Raw genomic sequence first — 14,956 nt, forward strand, 5'->3', positions numbered from 1 at the left:
TTCATTTAATCTATCCTTATTGGTTCATCTCATGCTCAACAGCATCTATTCTAAACCTTTCCTTTTCTTCTTTTAATCTTAATTCCTCCTCCACCTCCTACCCTTACAGCAGATGAGCTAACCTCCTACTTCAGTGAAAAGATTGGGGCCATCTGTCAGAAACTTCCTCAGCCCCTCTTCTTCTTCATTCCTCCAATGGAGGAGCCTCACTCACTCTCTCTTTTTCTCCTCTGGTCATAAAAGAAGAGGTATTCCACTTGGTAAACTTTTACTTGTACCCTCACTGCTATTCTTTTCTGCCCATGCCAGGACCTTGCTTCCACAGTCATCCTACTCTCATTCGTCCTCAATCTCCCTCTTCAGTGTCCCCTTCCTATTTGCCTGTAAGCAAGTCCAGGTCTCTCCAATCCTTAAAAACATTGCCTTTCTACCTCATCCCCCTACCAGCCCCTCACTCCCCTCCCCTTCATTGCTAAATTTATTTAAAAAGTTGTTTAAACTTATTGCTTTCAATTTACTACTTATCCCCCTTTTCTTTCTTTAGTTCTTGCAAATCAGGCTTCCACCCTCACTATTCTACAGAAACTTCTCTTTCTGAGGTCACCAGTAATCTCCTAATTATGAAATCAAATGATTTTTCTTTTAGTCTTCATTCCTCTTTCTCTCTCTGTAGCCTCTGACATTGCTGACCATTCCCTCCTACTGATACTTATTCCTTCCTTGGCTTCAGAGATGCCACTCTCTCCTGATTCTTTAACTGTTCCTGCCTTGTCTCATTTTTCCATGATTCGTTAATATGGATGTTCCTCAGGGGCCTGTTCTCGGCTCTTTTCTTCCTTTATGCTTTAGCTTTTGGCAATTTCATTCCTTCTGTGATTTTAGCTAACATTTCTATGCAAATGATTTACAAATCCATTTTTATTCTGTGAGTTCCAGATTCATGTCTCCCACTAGAAGTCCTACCTTTAACTTTTATCTCTCATTGTCTTTCTTATGTATAGATTTGTTCATCTTATCTTTCTGCTGAACAAATTTTGGTGCCTTCCTACTTTATTCCACCTTAGTACCAACTTCATAGTGTTTAGAGCTAGAAGGGGCTTCTGAGATCATCTAAACCACTTATTTTATAAAGGAGGAAGCTGAGTCCAAGAGAGGTAAAGGGTACTTGCCCAAAGTCGTATAGGAAATATGTAGCAGAGCTGGAATTCAGCCTTAGAACCTCTAATACCAAATGCACAGCCCCTTTCCACTACACCATCTTGCCTCTCAATTCCTTTGCCTGATGTTTAGGACCCACCATATCATCATCAATAAAAATAATCTAGCTGCTTTCACTCACATGAATCCCCTCCATACTGAGTCACTTTCTGCTTCCTGCACACTCCCTTCCCTCCCCTTGCCTCTGTGTCTTTCTTTCAACTCTTCCCTTATGCCTAGAAGACTGTTTCTTCTCTTCACCTTTTGAATTCCTACCTATCACTTAAAGTCCAACTTAAATTCCTCCTCCTCCCTGCAGTTTTCCCTGATTGCTTTAATTCTAATGATCTCCCCCTGACTTCCCTGTGCTCTTTTTTTTGTCCCTCTCTTATAATAATGTGTATTAGCAATGATTATGTTCTAACCCCCTGCTACACTGTGAATGTCATGAGGACAGGGACTATGTCTTATCTAAACTGTGTATCATTTCCAGCACTAAGGCACAGTGATTTGCGTATAACAGGTACTCAGTAACTGTTGTGTGAATGAATGAGGAGATTGGACTGAGATGAATGATAATATACCTACTGTTAGTACAATGCTATGATTCCATGATACCAACCAAGCCAGCCAGGGGCATGGTTTGCCTGGGAACATCGTAAGTATAGAAACATATGTAAATGATCCCTCTTATTCTTCAGGGCTTTCAGGAAGACCATCAATGTGATCAAGAGGCTAGAGAACTATAGCAGATCTCCAGTCTTCTCTCATGTCCTTACCTGTCTGCATGGCCTGAGCTCTATACATGTCTATGGGAGAACCAATGACTATGTCCAGGAGTGAGTCCTTGTAGATTTGTTCCTGGGCCTGAGAAGTGGAGGTGGGGAGAAAATGGTAGAGACAGACATAGCCTTTCCCCCAGAACTATTATTTGCCGATCTCAGAATCAGGACCATTTGGGTCCAAGTCCCCATCTATGAACATGTTAGCCATGTGACCCTGGACAGGTCACTTAACCTCTTGCGTCTTAGGCAACTGTTGAAGACTCCGTTTCAGAAATATGCAATGGCAGCAGGGGAGGCGGTGGGAAGGAGGAGGTGGGATTCCTCACCAGGCATTCCCTACATCAATGCAACCATATCTGAACCCCCCCAAATTTTTTTATTCTTCTATTGAAAACCTCCTCTAATGCTTTACCAGATGTGACCCTAAGTTCCTGAAGATTATATCAAAAGAATATAAGTCCTGGCAGGTTCTCTTAAGCTGGAAAAGTTTTGAGTAGAGGGCCTGGTGTCTACCTGAGTCCATCATCAGAGGACCATCCTTGCCACATTCGGAGAGGCTCACAATTCAGGGGGTTGGTTATGAGTGGATGAGATTTTTGGTCACAACAACTCATGAAAACCATTTCTGAAGGAGGGCTAGTGGCAACAGTGGAGGAACAACCCATAATGATGAAACCCAGAATCTCGTTAAGTGTTGAAGAAGTATCATTTGATCTATCCCTAGAAGCTCAGATTCTTAGAGCTGGAAGGGACCTTAGACGTCATCCAACCCAGTGTGTCCTTGATATATGAACTCTGCCTCTATAACATCTCAGAAAAAAGGTCCTCTAGACTTTTGCAGAATAGTTCCAGTGATGATGAGCTTAATACTTCATGGGGCAGCCTGTTTCATTGTTATACAACTCTGATTGTTAGAGAGCAGGATATCTAATAAGTACTTAAATTTTGATAAAAAATAATGGGGACTGGCATTCCACTAAATGAGAGCATTCTTTTCCATAGAGTTGGCCCTTGCCCTTCCACTCTATGCTGTTGCTCTCTAAATTTCAGTTCTACCAATCCTGGGACTTCCATTCCTACTTGGGATGGTTATAATCACTGAATGAGTATCTATTATATACAGAAGTATGCTAGGTGTTGTAGAGAGTTCTAAACCGGAAGGGATCTTAGAACGTTAGAACATAAATCCTTTTAATAAAATTTTTATTTGTTCTATGAAAAAAAAACCCGAAAAACTCTGAACCTGAGATCTTAATCTCCTGACTTTAAGACCAGTGATTTTCATATTATAGCACACACCTCCCTGACCAGAATGTCTAGTTGCTTAACTGCCAGATAATAAAGTGCTTATTGTACCCACGAGTGTGTACAACATCCATTGCCTGGATGCCTAAAGACTGGATGGCTATTCTGAAAAGGCTTCATAGTAGAGATGTAGCTCAAGCAGTGTGCTGGAGGTAGGGAGGGCTGTGGTTTGGCAGACGGGGTGGGAGGGCTTGATGTATTCACAGCCTCAGAGGTGGGTGTGGGTGAGTTGTGAGCAGGAGGTAGTACTGCAGAAAATCTTTGAAGATGGATTTGATTTGCATGATTGTCACTCCCGCAACACCTCTATCTCATTCTAGATTCAGAAGGCTCACAGATAACCATTGTAACTATGTATTGCTGTTTGTGTCTGCCACACGTTGGATCTCATTGAGACTCGAGCTCCTAACCAACCTGATGACCCTAGCAGTGGCCTTGTTTGTGGTTCTAAGTCCTACTTCTATAAGCTCTTCCTATAAAGCCATGGCCATAAGCTACGTCCTGCAGGTGAGCCTGGTGGCACATTGTTCTCCTTGGCTCTGTGCCTGGTATGTATGGCTGGGGTAGAGACTAATTATGGACTTGAATTTAGCTTGTTCCATAAGCACTGACTGACACCTTCCTGGTTTAAGGGGCTTAGTGTGTATTGGGGGAGACAGGGGTCTTGTTTAGAGAATGAAAGGCAGAAAGTTCCTGCTGAAGTAGTGTGGACATAATCAATTCAAGATCAGTAAATGGAAACTATGGTTTGGTAGAACTGAAGGTCCAAGGGTGTGAGGCAGTGTCTAAAACAGAAGCAGGGACAGAATCTTCAGTCAGTCATTTTTCAGTCATACCCAACTCTTTGTGACCCCACTTGGGGTTTTCTTGGCAAAGATACTGGGGTGGTTTGCCACTTTCTTTTCCACATCATTTTGCAGATGGGGAAACTGAAGCAAACAGGATTAAAGTGACTTGCCCAGGGTCACACAGCTACTAAGTGTCTGAGGTCAAATTTGAACTCGGGAAGATGAGTTTTTCTGACTCTAGGCCAGCACTCTCCCCACTCTGCCATTTATCTGCCCTCAGAGAGAATCACAAATAACAATAATATCTGGGGTAGCAGTAGTGATGGATGAGGATTCTAACAGGTCAATGCCATGGCTGTAGTTCATTTGCCAAGGAAGGCAACAAAGCTTCAAGTTTGAGAAAGTCTTCTCTTTATTTGCTGCAGTCATTTGTTCTGTGGACTTGTATGTATCAATGATCTTCCTTCAAAAAGCTGGCACAACCTTTTGTCTACCTCTAAAATCTGTCCAGGTGGGGTTCCTGTCCCAGATGTTTCTGTTATTCTCAATGGCAATGGCTTACTCTAAGTGGTAGTGGACAGGTGGGTGGTGGTGGTGGTGGGGGGGGTCCAGAACCCCTCCCTCTACTCCCATGACATTCCTTAGCAGATGCCCTGGATTCTGTTGATTAAAATGATAGGGATCTGAAGGTCCTTGCTATTTGTACACTGATAAATAACAAACAGACTAGTAATCGTCCATCTGAAATGTCATAGCCTAGACATTATGGCTATGGATTCTGTCTCTTACTGTTTCAGCCAAATTTCAACATGTTCCTTCTCTAAATAGGTAAATTAAGCTGTGAGAAAAAGAAGCACCCCAAGTCGTTTCAAGAATTGTCAAATCTCAACATTAGCAGGGACTTTAGGGACTATCTAATACAACCTGCAGTCTCTTCTGCATTCCCAATCTACTTTGCCTCTACTTGAAAAGCTCCTCCTCCTCAAGGCTTATCCAAGCTAAACTAACACAACTTCTTCAAATAATACTCCTAGGGCAGGATTCAAAGGATTTAGTGTCCTGGTTGCATCCTCCCTACATCTTTGTATGACCTAACGCTTATTAATGTTCTTTCTAAAACCTAGAATCCTTCACAGTCTGACCAAGAGCGGAGTAGATGACTATCACCTTCCTACTTCTGGATATGACCCCTCTTCATTTAGTCTAAGATTCCACTGATGTTTTGGGCTGCCATATCACACAGTTGAACCATACTGAGCTTGCAGTCCAACTAGACCCCCCCAGATCATTTTCAGATGAAGTGAGACACATGCAAGGAGTTAAAGCAGTCCAGGCACATTGGATGGCCAATGCAAAGGCACAGAGATAGAAGATGTAGTGGTATGCATGAAGAAGAAAGAGATAGCTAGTTTTGTCCATATTGAAGAGTGTAGGAGGGAGAGTAAATGTATACTGAAGTTTGAAACATAGGTTGGAGCCAGATTGTGAAGGGCTTTAAAAGCTAGAGAGAGGAATTCATATTTTATCATAAAAGAACAGGAATAGGAATTCACTAGAGGTGATTGATCAAGGGATACAAACTGTCATATGTTCAATTAAGAAAATTACTTGGGTGATGGTGAGTAGGATGAATTGGAATGAGAGAAGACTTGAGGCAGGGAGACCAACTAGGTGCCTGATGCAATAATCGAGGTATGAGGTTACAAGGGCCTGAACTAAAATGTAGCCGTGTGAGCAGAGAAGTAGTAAGATGTGAGAGATATTGTGGAGGTAGAAACAGCAAGATCTGGTAACTGATTTGATATGTAGGGTAAGAGATAATATTGAGAAAGAGTAGAAGACTAGGACAGTGATTTTGACAAAGAGAGAAATTTGAAAGAGGGGAAGTTTGGAAGGGTGTGTGTGGGATTACATATTGAGTTCAATTTTGGACATAATGAATTTGAGATGTCTCCAAAACATCCAGCTTGAAATGGCCACTAGGTAGTAGTTAATGTGAGGCTAAAGCTCAAGGGTGAGACTGAGGCTGTATGTATAGATCTGAGAGTCAGCTGCAAAGAGATGATAGTTAAACCTATTAGAACCAATGAGGAACAATTGAAGTGAAGGAGCATGCTGTGAGCCAGTAAAGGAGAATGAGAAGGAAGACTGGTCAGACAGGTAGGTGGTGAAACAGGAGACTAGGAGGATGGTAGCACTCTCAATAGAGACAGGGAAGTATGGTAGAGGAACAGGTTTATGGGGGGATAAGAAGAGGAAGATTATGAGTTTTCTTGAGTTTGATGTCTATGAGACATCCAGTTTGAAATATCTAATCAGCAATTGGTGATGTAGGACTGAAGCTTAGAAGAGACTGAACAGTGTGTACAGATCTGGGAGTCATCTGCACAGAGATGGTAATTCAACAGTTGGGAAATAGTCCTGGCAGAGCCTAGGTGTACATCCAAGGTTAAGGGGAATGATATGGACAATGAGGCGGCAGAGGACATGAAGAAAGACTCATATCCTTACCAGCAGTGTAGTGCTTTCTTTAAAATGCTAAAATGTTTTTTTGTTTTAATTCTTAATTTCCCACACTGTAATTCCTTTGCTTCTTGTTCTGTTTTCTCTGGGCCTCTTTCACAATAGCTAGCATTTTGTAGTGCTTTAAAGTTTATAAAATATTTAACAAATATTATTACATTTTATCTTTACAACAACCCTGAGAGGTAGGTGATGTTATTATCCCCATTTTACACCTGAGAAAACTAAGGCAGAGAGGGGTTACGTGATTTGCCCAGGGTCACAGCCACTAAGTGTCTGAGGCTGGATTTGAACTCACATCTTTCTGGCTCTAGGTTTCATGATTATCAACCTCAGTACTTACACAGTTTGTACACAGATTCAAAGAATCTTAGTGAAGGAAGGATTCCCTGAGCAGGAATCTCCTCTCTATGACATCCCTGACAAATGGTCATACATGTGTCATATGTGTGTCATGATAGGCCTGGGAGCACAGAGCTTCAGTCAACAAGAACTTATTCTGCTTTTGGATAGCACTAACCATTAGGAAATTACTTTTCTTACATTAAGCCAAAATATCTTCTAGATTCTGCTACTTTTCCCCCTTTCTCCTGTTCCTGTCTCCAAAGGCCAGGCTGCCCAAGTCAAATCCTTCTTCCACATGACAATTCTTCAAATGCTTAAATACTTTGAATACTTAAAGACAGTGCCTATATCCGTTCTAAGTCTTCTGTTCTCCAGACATCTCCAGTTCTTTGAATTTATTATCATATGGCATAGTCTTCAGTCTTTTCACCATCCTCTGGGTGACAAAAACAGACAAGTCTGTTGTCCTCCTGGGGTGTGTGTGGAGGAGGTGATACAGAATACAGAAAACAGATACAGACTTGTCAATAGGGTAGGGATAGTAAGTGGACCTGTGACTTCACTGGTAAAGGGAACACCCAGGAGAAGGAAACTCCTATGCATGCAGTTCCATACCTTTTCTGTTTGCCTTAATCCCCTGGAGAAGGAAATGGCAAACCACTCTACTCTCTTTACCAAGAAAACCTCATGGACAGTACCAGTGTGCTATGGTCCATGGGGTCATGAAAAGTTGGACACAACAGAACAACAACAACAATCTTCTCTGCAACTGATAGGCTGAGAGAGCTGGCGAGAGCTACATCTGACAATACTTTTCTTGTGTGAACTGCACACAATGCCCCAATAAGGGCATAGTTCAAACCCAGAAGAAGAATATTCCCATAGAAGAGATAAGGAAGGCTTTCAGCTGTAAGGATGAAGGCTCTACCCCTCTCTCTTCAAGAAACACACTTCCCAATTAGGAGTCTGTTGAGGATAGAGCTGAGCACTCTGGCTTGTCTCAGGAACTACAAAATTGCCTCTGCCCTGGGAGGGTAATTCATTAACTATTCCCTAAGGTATGGGGTGCTTTTTCTCCACTTGGCTTGGAGTCTGTTTTCTCTGAGATCTATTTTACTTTCAGAGGCAAAAGAACTCAGTGTCCTCATGTGCTCATGTTCTGCCCTGCCCCATGCTCCCAGGCCTATCAGCTTTAGAGCCCACACAGAATAGGCACCATACACTCATATACAGACACCGCAGAGACCTACATTCACACACTCCATACTCATGACCACAGAAGTATACATGCACTGTACACATTCATACACACACACACACACACACACACACACACACACGCACACACATGCACGCACACACACATCTCTTCAGGATGCACATATTCAAAGGCACACACATGCCTGTCTACATGACATGCATATAGAAACCTCTTCCCATAAATCTTGTGTTGTTTCCCATGTCATCTGACCAGAGCTCCCTGCCATTTCAAAACAGTTTCTATGATTCTGAGCCTCCCACTCATTCTGGAGGAAGCTGTCAAAACTTCTTCCTCTCCCAATCCTATCTAGCCTTCAAAGCCCAGCTCCATCTCTGCCATAAAGTCTTCTACTCCCCTTTAATCTTAGGATCCTTCTTTTAATAAGAAAAAACGAAAAGAACATTTGAATCTCAATTGTGCTTTTTACTATCTATGCAATCTTGGGCAAGTCACCATCATCTTGAGGCTACATTTTTTCTAATCTGTAAAATAAGGGAACTGGAATAGATGATTTCTCAGCCCCCCTCCATCTCTGAAATCCCATGATTATCCCTTAGGACTGTGGAGTGGTAGGGTATCCCATCCTGACCTGTACAGGATAGAGAAGGACTTATACTTACAATATGGCATTTCTTCTTGATTCCAGTTGGCTTCAAATTTTCAGGCTTGTGCCAGGTTGGGTTCAGAAACAGAGGCCCGGTTTACTTCTGTGGAGAGGATACTCCAGTACATGAAGGTAGGAGGATTCAGTATAGAGAACTACTGTGTGATCTTCTTAAAAAGTCAGTCTGTTAACTAGCATTTATTTATAAAAGGAGGTAAAAGTAGTCTTTGGCACTTCCCCAGCTCTCCTTGCTCTCACTTTGCCCATCCCAACGTCCTGTACATAATGCTCCCAGCATGCCAGGAGCTCCTACAGTTCTAAGGATTTTCATTTAGTCTCCTTTTTTGTGACCCCCCTACCCTCATCCAAATTAACCCATTCTGAATGCTATTCTCTCAGTCCCTCACTAACTGCCTGGAAGTTGTGGGTATTGACTGATGGCTTAAAATCCAATAAAGTAAATCTGTTCTAATAGGCTACTGTGTTATCCTTTCAGGTAATTATCAGACCTTCAGCCAGTCAAAATTCATATATCGCCAGTAGTCCATAATGAGTAATTTTTACTTGTGGGTATTTCTGACTGTTAGGGAAAATATTGGGGAGGGGGTACAGAGGAATCTTTTAGCACCTTCTAAATGACAACTTATAACATGTCCATGGGCTACCACCCCTGGGATAGGGAGAAGGGGGTTGTAACAATCACTTTCTTTTTCTTTTAAAAAATAAAGCTGTCTGTTCCTGAGTCCCATTTACACATCAAAGGGGTGAGCTGCCCCCCGGATTGGCCACAGCAAGGGCAAGTAACCTTCAAGGATTATCAGATGAGATACAGAGACAACACACCAATAGTTCTCAATGACATCAACCTGACCTTTTATAGCCAAGAAGTGGTGGGCATCGTGGGAAGAACGGGCTCTGGTGAGGGATCCCTGGCTACCTCTTTGCCCTTGTCAGCATCTGCTGGACCCTCCTTTGTTGTTTCTCATAGAACATGAGAGAGGAAAGGGACTTGAGGGAGCCTTTTGTCCAGCCCCCTCCTTTTGCAGAGGAGGAGAATGAGGGCCAGAAAGGCGATATTACGTGACCAAGGTCACATGGCTTGTGAGTAGCAAAGCAAGGACCAGAATCTAGGTCTTCTCCCTCTCAGTACAGTGCCATGCTGCTTTTGCTTCTTGACTAAATACTTACTACCCTACAGCACTGTAATGGCACAAGGGCAGGGCCCCTGCCTTATTTAAATTTCGACTCTCAATCCATGTTTATAACTATATCACATGCCCAGTAGGTGACTAATAGTTTTTTTTAAGCTGAATTAACTATTTGTTGAAATAAAACTCTGGACTAGTACAGATCTAATGAAACAACCAGCCCTTGCCCTCTGGTGCCCACAAATAAAGTGGGTAATTCAGTAGTTAAGGTTTCCCTGTGAGGTTGGCTGTCTAGGTCTCTGTGTGGGCTTGGGTTCCCAGCAAGGGCCAATGAAAGGCTTCATCATGAAGCAGTAACAGTATTATTTTACTCCTCACTTCTGCAGGAAAGTCCTCTTTGGCAGTGGCTTTATTCCGGCTGGTGGAGCCTGCTGCTGGCAGTATCTTTATTGATAATGTTGACATCTGTAGCCTTGGCCTAGAGGATCTGCGGTCCAAGCTGTCAATCATCCCTCAAGATCCTGTCTTGCTATCAGGCACCATAAGGCAAGAGCTGCTTCATGTTGACCACTATAATATCAGAGCTGGAATTTTGTTTAATTTAGCAGATATTTATTTAGCACCTACTAGTGCGAAGCACTGGGCTGGGTGCTGGAGATATAAAAGCAAAAAGGCTTACATCCTACTAGGCCTTAGAGGGCCCCATCACAAAAAGCATCTATGGAGGGGAAATTTAATTCCAGGAAAGGGAAAGCAAGGACTAGAACCCAGGTTTTCCCACCCAGTTCTGTTTCTACTGTGTTTATAATATTGCATAAGGCAAATGAACAAATGAGCCACAATTGAGATAAATGATCCAGCATTCTCTGCCTGGCTATCCTTAACATGCTTCATTGATATAGTTGAAAAAGTATCTCCTTGTTGTATGGCAGGTTCAACTTAGACCCCTTTGAAAATTACACCGATGAGCAAATCTGGCAAGCTTTGGAAAGAACATACTTGACTAAGACAGTGAGTAACTACAAACACCAAAATCTTTTTTCTTTTAAACAAATGAGGTGCTCTTCTTTGGAAGACTTGGGAGGGGTTGCTATAGTCTGACTTACACTGCCTTTCTGGAAAACGCCTTCAGGATAAGCCAAACTATGTCCAGATGGCATAAAGGCTAGAGTCTGCTTCTGCTCCTTTTTCTGGGGGTGGTCCTCAGAGTAACACTTGCATCTTTGTGTGGCAGATCTCAAAACTCCCAGAAAAACTGCTAGCTGAAGTTGTGGAAAATGGTGGAAACTTCTCTGTTGGGGAAAGGCAGCTTCTTTGCATAGCTAGAGCCCTCCTGCGCAATTCCAAGGTAAGGAAGAGCAAAGAAGGCTCATAACTAGAGCTAGAAAGGACGCTTGAGGTCATCTACTCCAGCCCCCTTAATTTTACAGTTGAGCAAAGTGAGACCCAGAAAGGTTAAGTAACTTGCCCACATGATCTGGGCAGAACCCAGATTCAAACCTCCACTCTTTGACTATAAATCTAGCACTCTTTGGAGCAGATACTCCAAATTGCCTTTGGGAAGAAGAGCCAAGGGGCATCTAGATGGCTCAGTGGATAGAGCACCGGCCCTGTAGTAGGGAGGACCTGAGTTCAAATTTGACCTCAGACACATAACCTTTACTAGCTGTGTAACTCTGGGCAAGTCACTTAACCCCTAATTGCCTTGCAAAAGAAAAAAAAGAAGAAGAAGGAAGTAGAGCCAAGATGAAGTAGCAGTAAATATGACCAAGCTCTACCTATCACCTCCAAACAGATTTAATAAATGTATCAGACTGAGTCCTAATTAAAAAATAAAAAGCAAAGCTAAATAGTTTTTATAAATGAAGTGAGAGCACTAGAACAAAAAAGAGGGAAGACAAATAAGAGATGTGAAGAAATAATCTGAAAGGGAATTAACAGCTTGGCATACTAAGCATACAATCTTACCCAATTAACAAACTCCCTGAAAATGGGAATGGATCAGATAAAAGATAATGACTCTATGAGACTCAAAAAATGGAAGAAAATATGAGATATCCCATAGTATAAATAATTGAGTGAGATGAAATAATTTAAGCCTGAAAGTCATAACCAAAACAAACAAACAAACAAAAAAGAACCCAGACTCTATATTTCAAGAAACCATAAAAGAAAACTACCCAGATCTCTTAGAACCAGAGGGGAAAGTACAAAAAGAATCCACTAACCATATCCTTAAACAACCTCCCAAATGAAAACTCCCAGGAACATTAGAGCCAAAATCTAGAGCTTCTAGGTCAAAGAAAGTATTTTGCAAGCAGCCAGAAAGAAAGAATTTAAATACCAAGAGCACAGGCAGGATTACACATGATTTAGTAGCCACCACTATCAAGGAGCAGAGAATTTGAAATACCATGATCCAGAAGGCAAAGAATATGAGTTTATAATCAAGAATAACTTACCCAGCAAAACTGAATAAAATCCTATCAGAGAAAAACACATGAGACGCTAATCAAGTAGGAAACTTCCAAGCATTTCTGATGAAAAGACTAGTGCTACACAGAAACTTTGAAATGCAAACAAAGGAGTCAAGAAGAACATTTGAAAAAAGGTAACATGAGTGAATAATCGTAAGGGACTAAACAAGGATCAACAGTTTACATTATAATGTGAGGGGTCACGGAAGGAGTCTTATTAGACAGAGGACCTGGAAGGACCTGGTTCTGTTAGGTTTTTATTGTCTTAAAAGAAAAAAGGAAAGGGAAAGAGCAATATGTCAGGGAGAAAAAAGGGAGAAAAAGATAGGGAAGATTATCTCACATAATTGTGGTATGCAAGTAGACATTTATACAAACAAGGAGGAAGAGGTGAGGGGAGCATATAGCAATTGAAACTCACTCTCATCTAACTGGAAGAAGGGAAGAATACATATACACAATTGAGTACAGAAAGATATTTCACTCAACAGGGAAATAGGAAGGAAAGGGGAGGACAAAAGAAAGGAGGGTATATTAAGGAAGAGATCAGTCCTAAGAAAAACAAACTCTAACAAGGGATGTATAAAAATGTTTCTAGGAACTCTTTTTGTGGAAACTGAAGGGATGCCCATCAGTTAGGCAATGGTGGAACAAGTTATGGTATATAAATGTGATGAAATATTATTGTGCCGTAGTAAATGATAAAGGGGACGATTTCAGAGAAACTTGGGTAAACTTGTGTGAATTGATTTGGAGCAAAGTGTACAGAAACAGAACAATTTTTATAGTAACAATATTATAAAAACAAACAACTTTGGAAGACTTGAGAACTCTGGTCAATGCAATGACTAATCATGATTCCAGAGGACTAATGATGAAACAGGTTACTGACCTCCATGGAGAGGTGATGGATTTGGAGTATAGATTGAGACATTTATTTTTGGACTTGGCCAATGTGGGAATATGTTTTGCTTGATTATGCATGTTTGAAAGGGTTTATTTTTTCTTTCTTCATCATTTGGGGGGGGGAAAGAAGAGAAGGCTAACTTGTTAGTTAAAAGAATTCATTAAAAAAAAGAAACATCATTAGGAGATGAAAGAGCTGGATGTCTTCTGAAAAGCCATTCACTTTCCAAATTTTTGAGTGTCTTTGACACTTAAAATTTTTTTTTTCATCTGTGTATCAGTCTTCTTTTCTTATTTGATCAGACTTACTAATCTGTCCAAGTTCCTCAGTCTACATATAGAAATGTTAAGATGCATTATTTGCCAATAATTATAACAGTAATTAATTTGGTATTGTTTCATCAGCTATGATTTCATCAGTAATAGGGCTGGTGTGGAAACTCACTCTACCAGTGAAGATCAGCAAGTCTTCTTTAACTTAACAGTTTAAGATATTTTGTGGGGGCACTGATATTAAGTGACCTGACCATGGCAATACAGCTCATATCTGTCAGAAATAGTACTTGAACCCAGGTCATCCTAACTTCAAGACCAGTCCTCCATCCACTATACCACACTGCCTCTCAATAATTTGTTATGATAATAATATAATAATTTGCTGTTATAATGATAATCCTTTGAATTTTCCATGTTATACATTTTTTTCCCCCAAACTCTTATAATTTTCTCATTTGGTCTTCACTAACATGGGAGGTAGAGATTATTACATCATTTCACAAGTAAGGAAACTGAGGCACATTTTTCCCAAGGTTCCATTTGTGGTCCAGGTCAGAATCTAAACCTAGGTCTTTGTATTTTTAATGCAGTACACATTCAACTTTATAATATTTGGCACTAAGCAGGATCCTATTTTAGTTCCTGCTAGCACCCCACCCCATCTTGTGGCTGTGGCTCCTCAGGGCATGAAGTAACAGTTGATGATGTAAGCATTTGGCACAGCCTTATTCATTGACAGCCAACCAAGAGTGGATCAGTGTGCACTCTGAGCCAAAATTCATATTGTTGGTAACTGCAGCGATGTCATAGTCATATACTATTAGGTATGTCCCAAAGCACAGTAAGAACTGACCCCCCCCACAATCCCAAACATACACCTTTTTCTTACAGCCAATGACCCTATTCTCCCCATGTTGATACAGAACCTCTATGGATATGGATATGGATATGGATATGGATATGGATATGGATAATAATTCACTTTTCACATATGGGTCTGCCTTTGTGTTAAAGGTGCAAAATGTTATATAAACACTAAGGGGGAAAGGTCATTGCTGACTGGTAGTGTGGGAAAATTTAAAAGGAATGACATTTAGATTGGCTTCAAAGTTGGATGGATCAACAGGTCAAGAGGAGAAGGGAGCACATTCCATACATAGGATACTATTAGCAAAAGCACGGAAGTGGGAAAATATAGGGAGTTTTCATGGGACAAAAAATATTCAAGTTAGGCTGGATTATAAAGTACATGGAGGAGGGTGATATGAAATAAGGTTGGAAATGTAGAATGGTGCCAGGTTTTGTCTTTGTCTTTGTCTTTGAATGCCAGGTGGAAGAGTC

At 41.2% G+C, this 14,956-nt stretch overlaps 1 protein-coding gene across 1 annotated transcript in view; it reads left to right on the forward strand.

Moving 5' to 3' along the window:
• The window catches only part of ABCC11 (ATP binding cassette subfamily C member 11), a 75,838-nt gene that overhangs the window by 59,488 nt on the left and 1,394 nt on the right, over positions 1-14,956 (forward strand). The window contains exons 22-28 of the mRNA XM_020985113.2: positions 1,899-2,036; positions 3,608-3,794; positions 8,851-8,940; positions 9,537-9,726; positions 10,343-10,502; positions 10,889-10,967; positions 11,191-11,304. Of these exons, the coding sequence (XP_020840772.1) occupies positions 1,899-2,036; positions 3,608-3,794; positions 8,851-8,940; positions 9,537-9,726; positions 10,343-10,502; positions 10,889-10,967; positions 11,191-11,304 (958 nt within the window). The remainder of the gene's footprint in view (positions 1-1,898; positions 2,037-3,607; positions 3,795-8,850; positions 8,941-9,536; positions 9,727-10,342; positions 10,503-10,888; positions 10,968-11,190; positions 11,305-14,956) is intronic.

This window comes from Phascolarctos cinereus, unplaced genomic scaffold, assembly GCF_003287225.1.
Source record: "Phascolarctos cinereus isolate Bilbo 61053 unplaced genomic scaffold, phaCin_HiC Scaffold_2;HRSCAF=192, whole genome shotgun sequence".
In the NCBI taxonomy this organism is placed as follows: Eukaryota; Metazoa; Chordata; class Mammalia; order Diprotodontia; family Phascolarctidae; genus Phascolarctos; species Phascolarctos cinereus.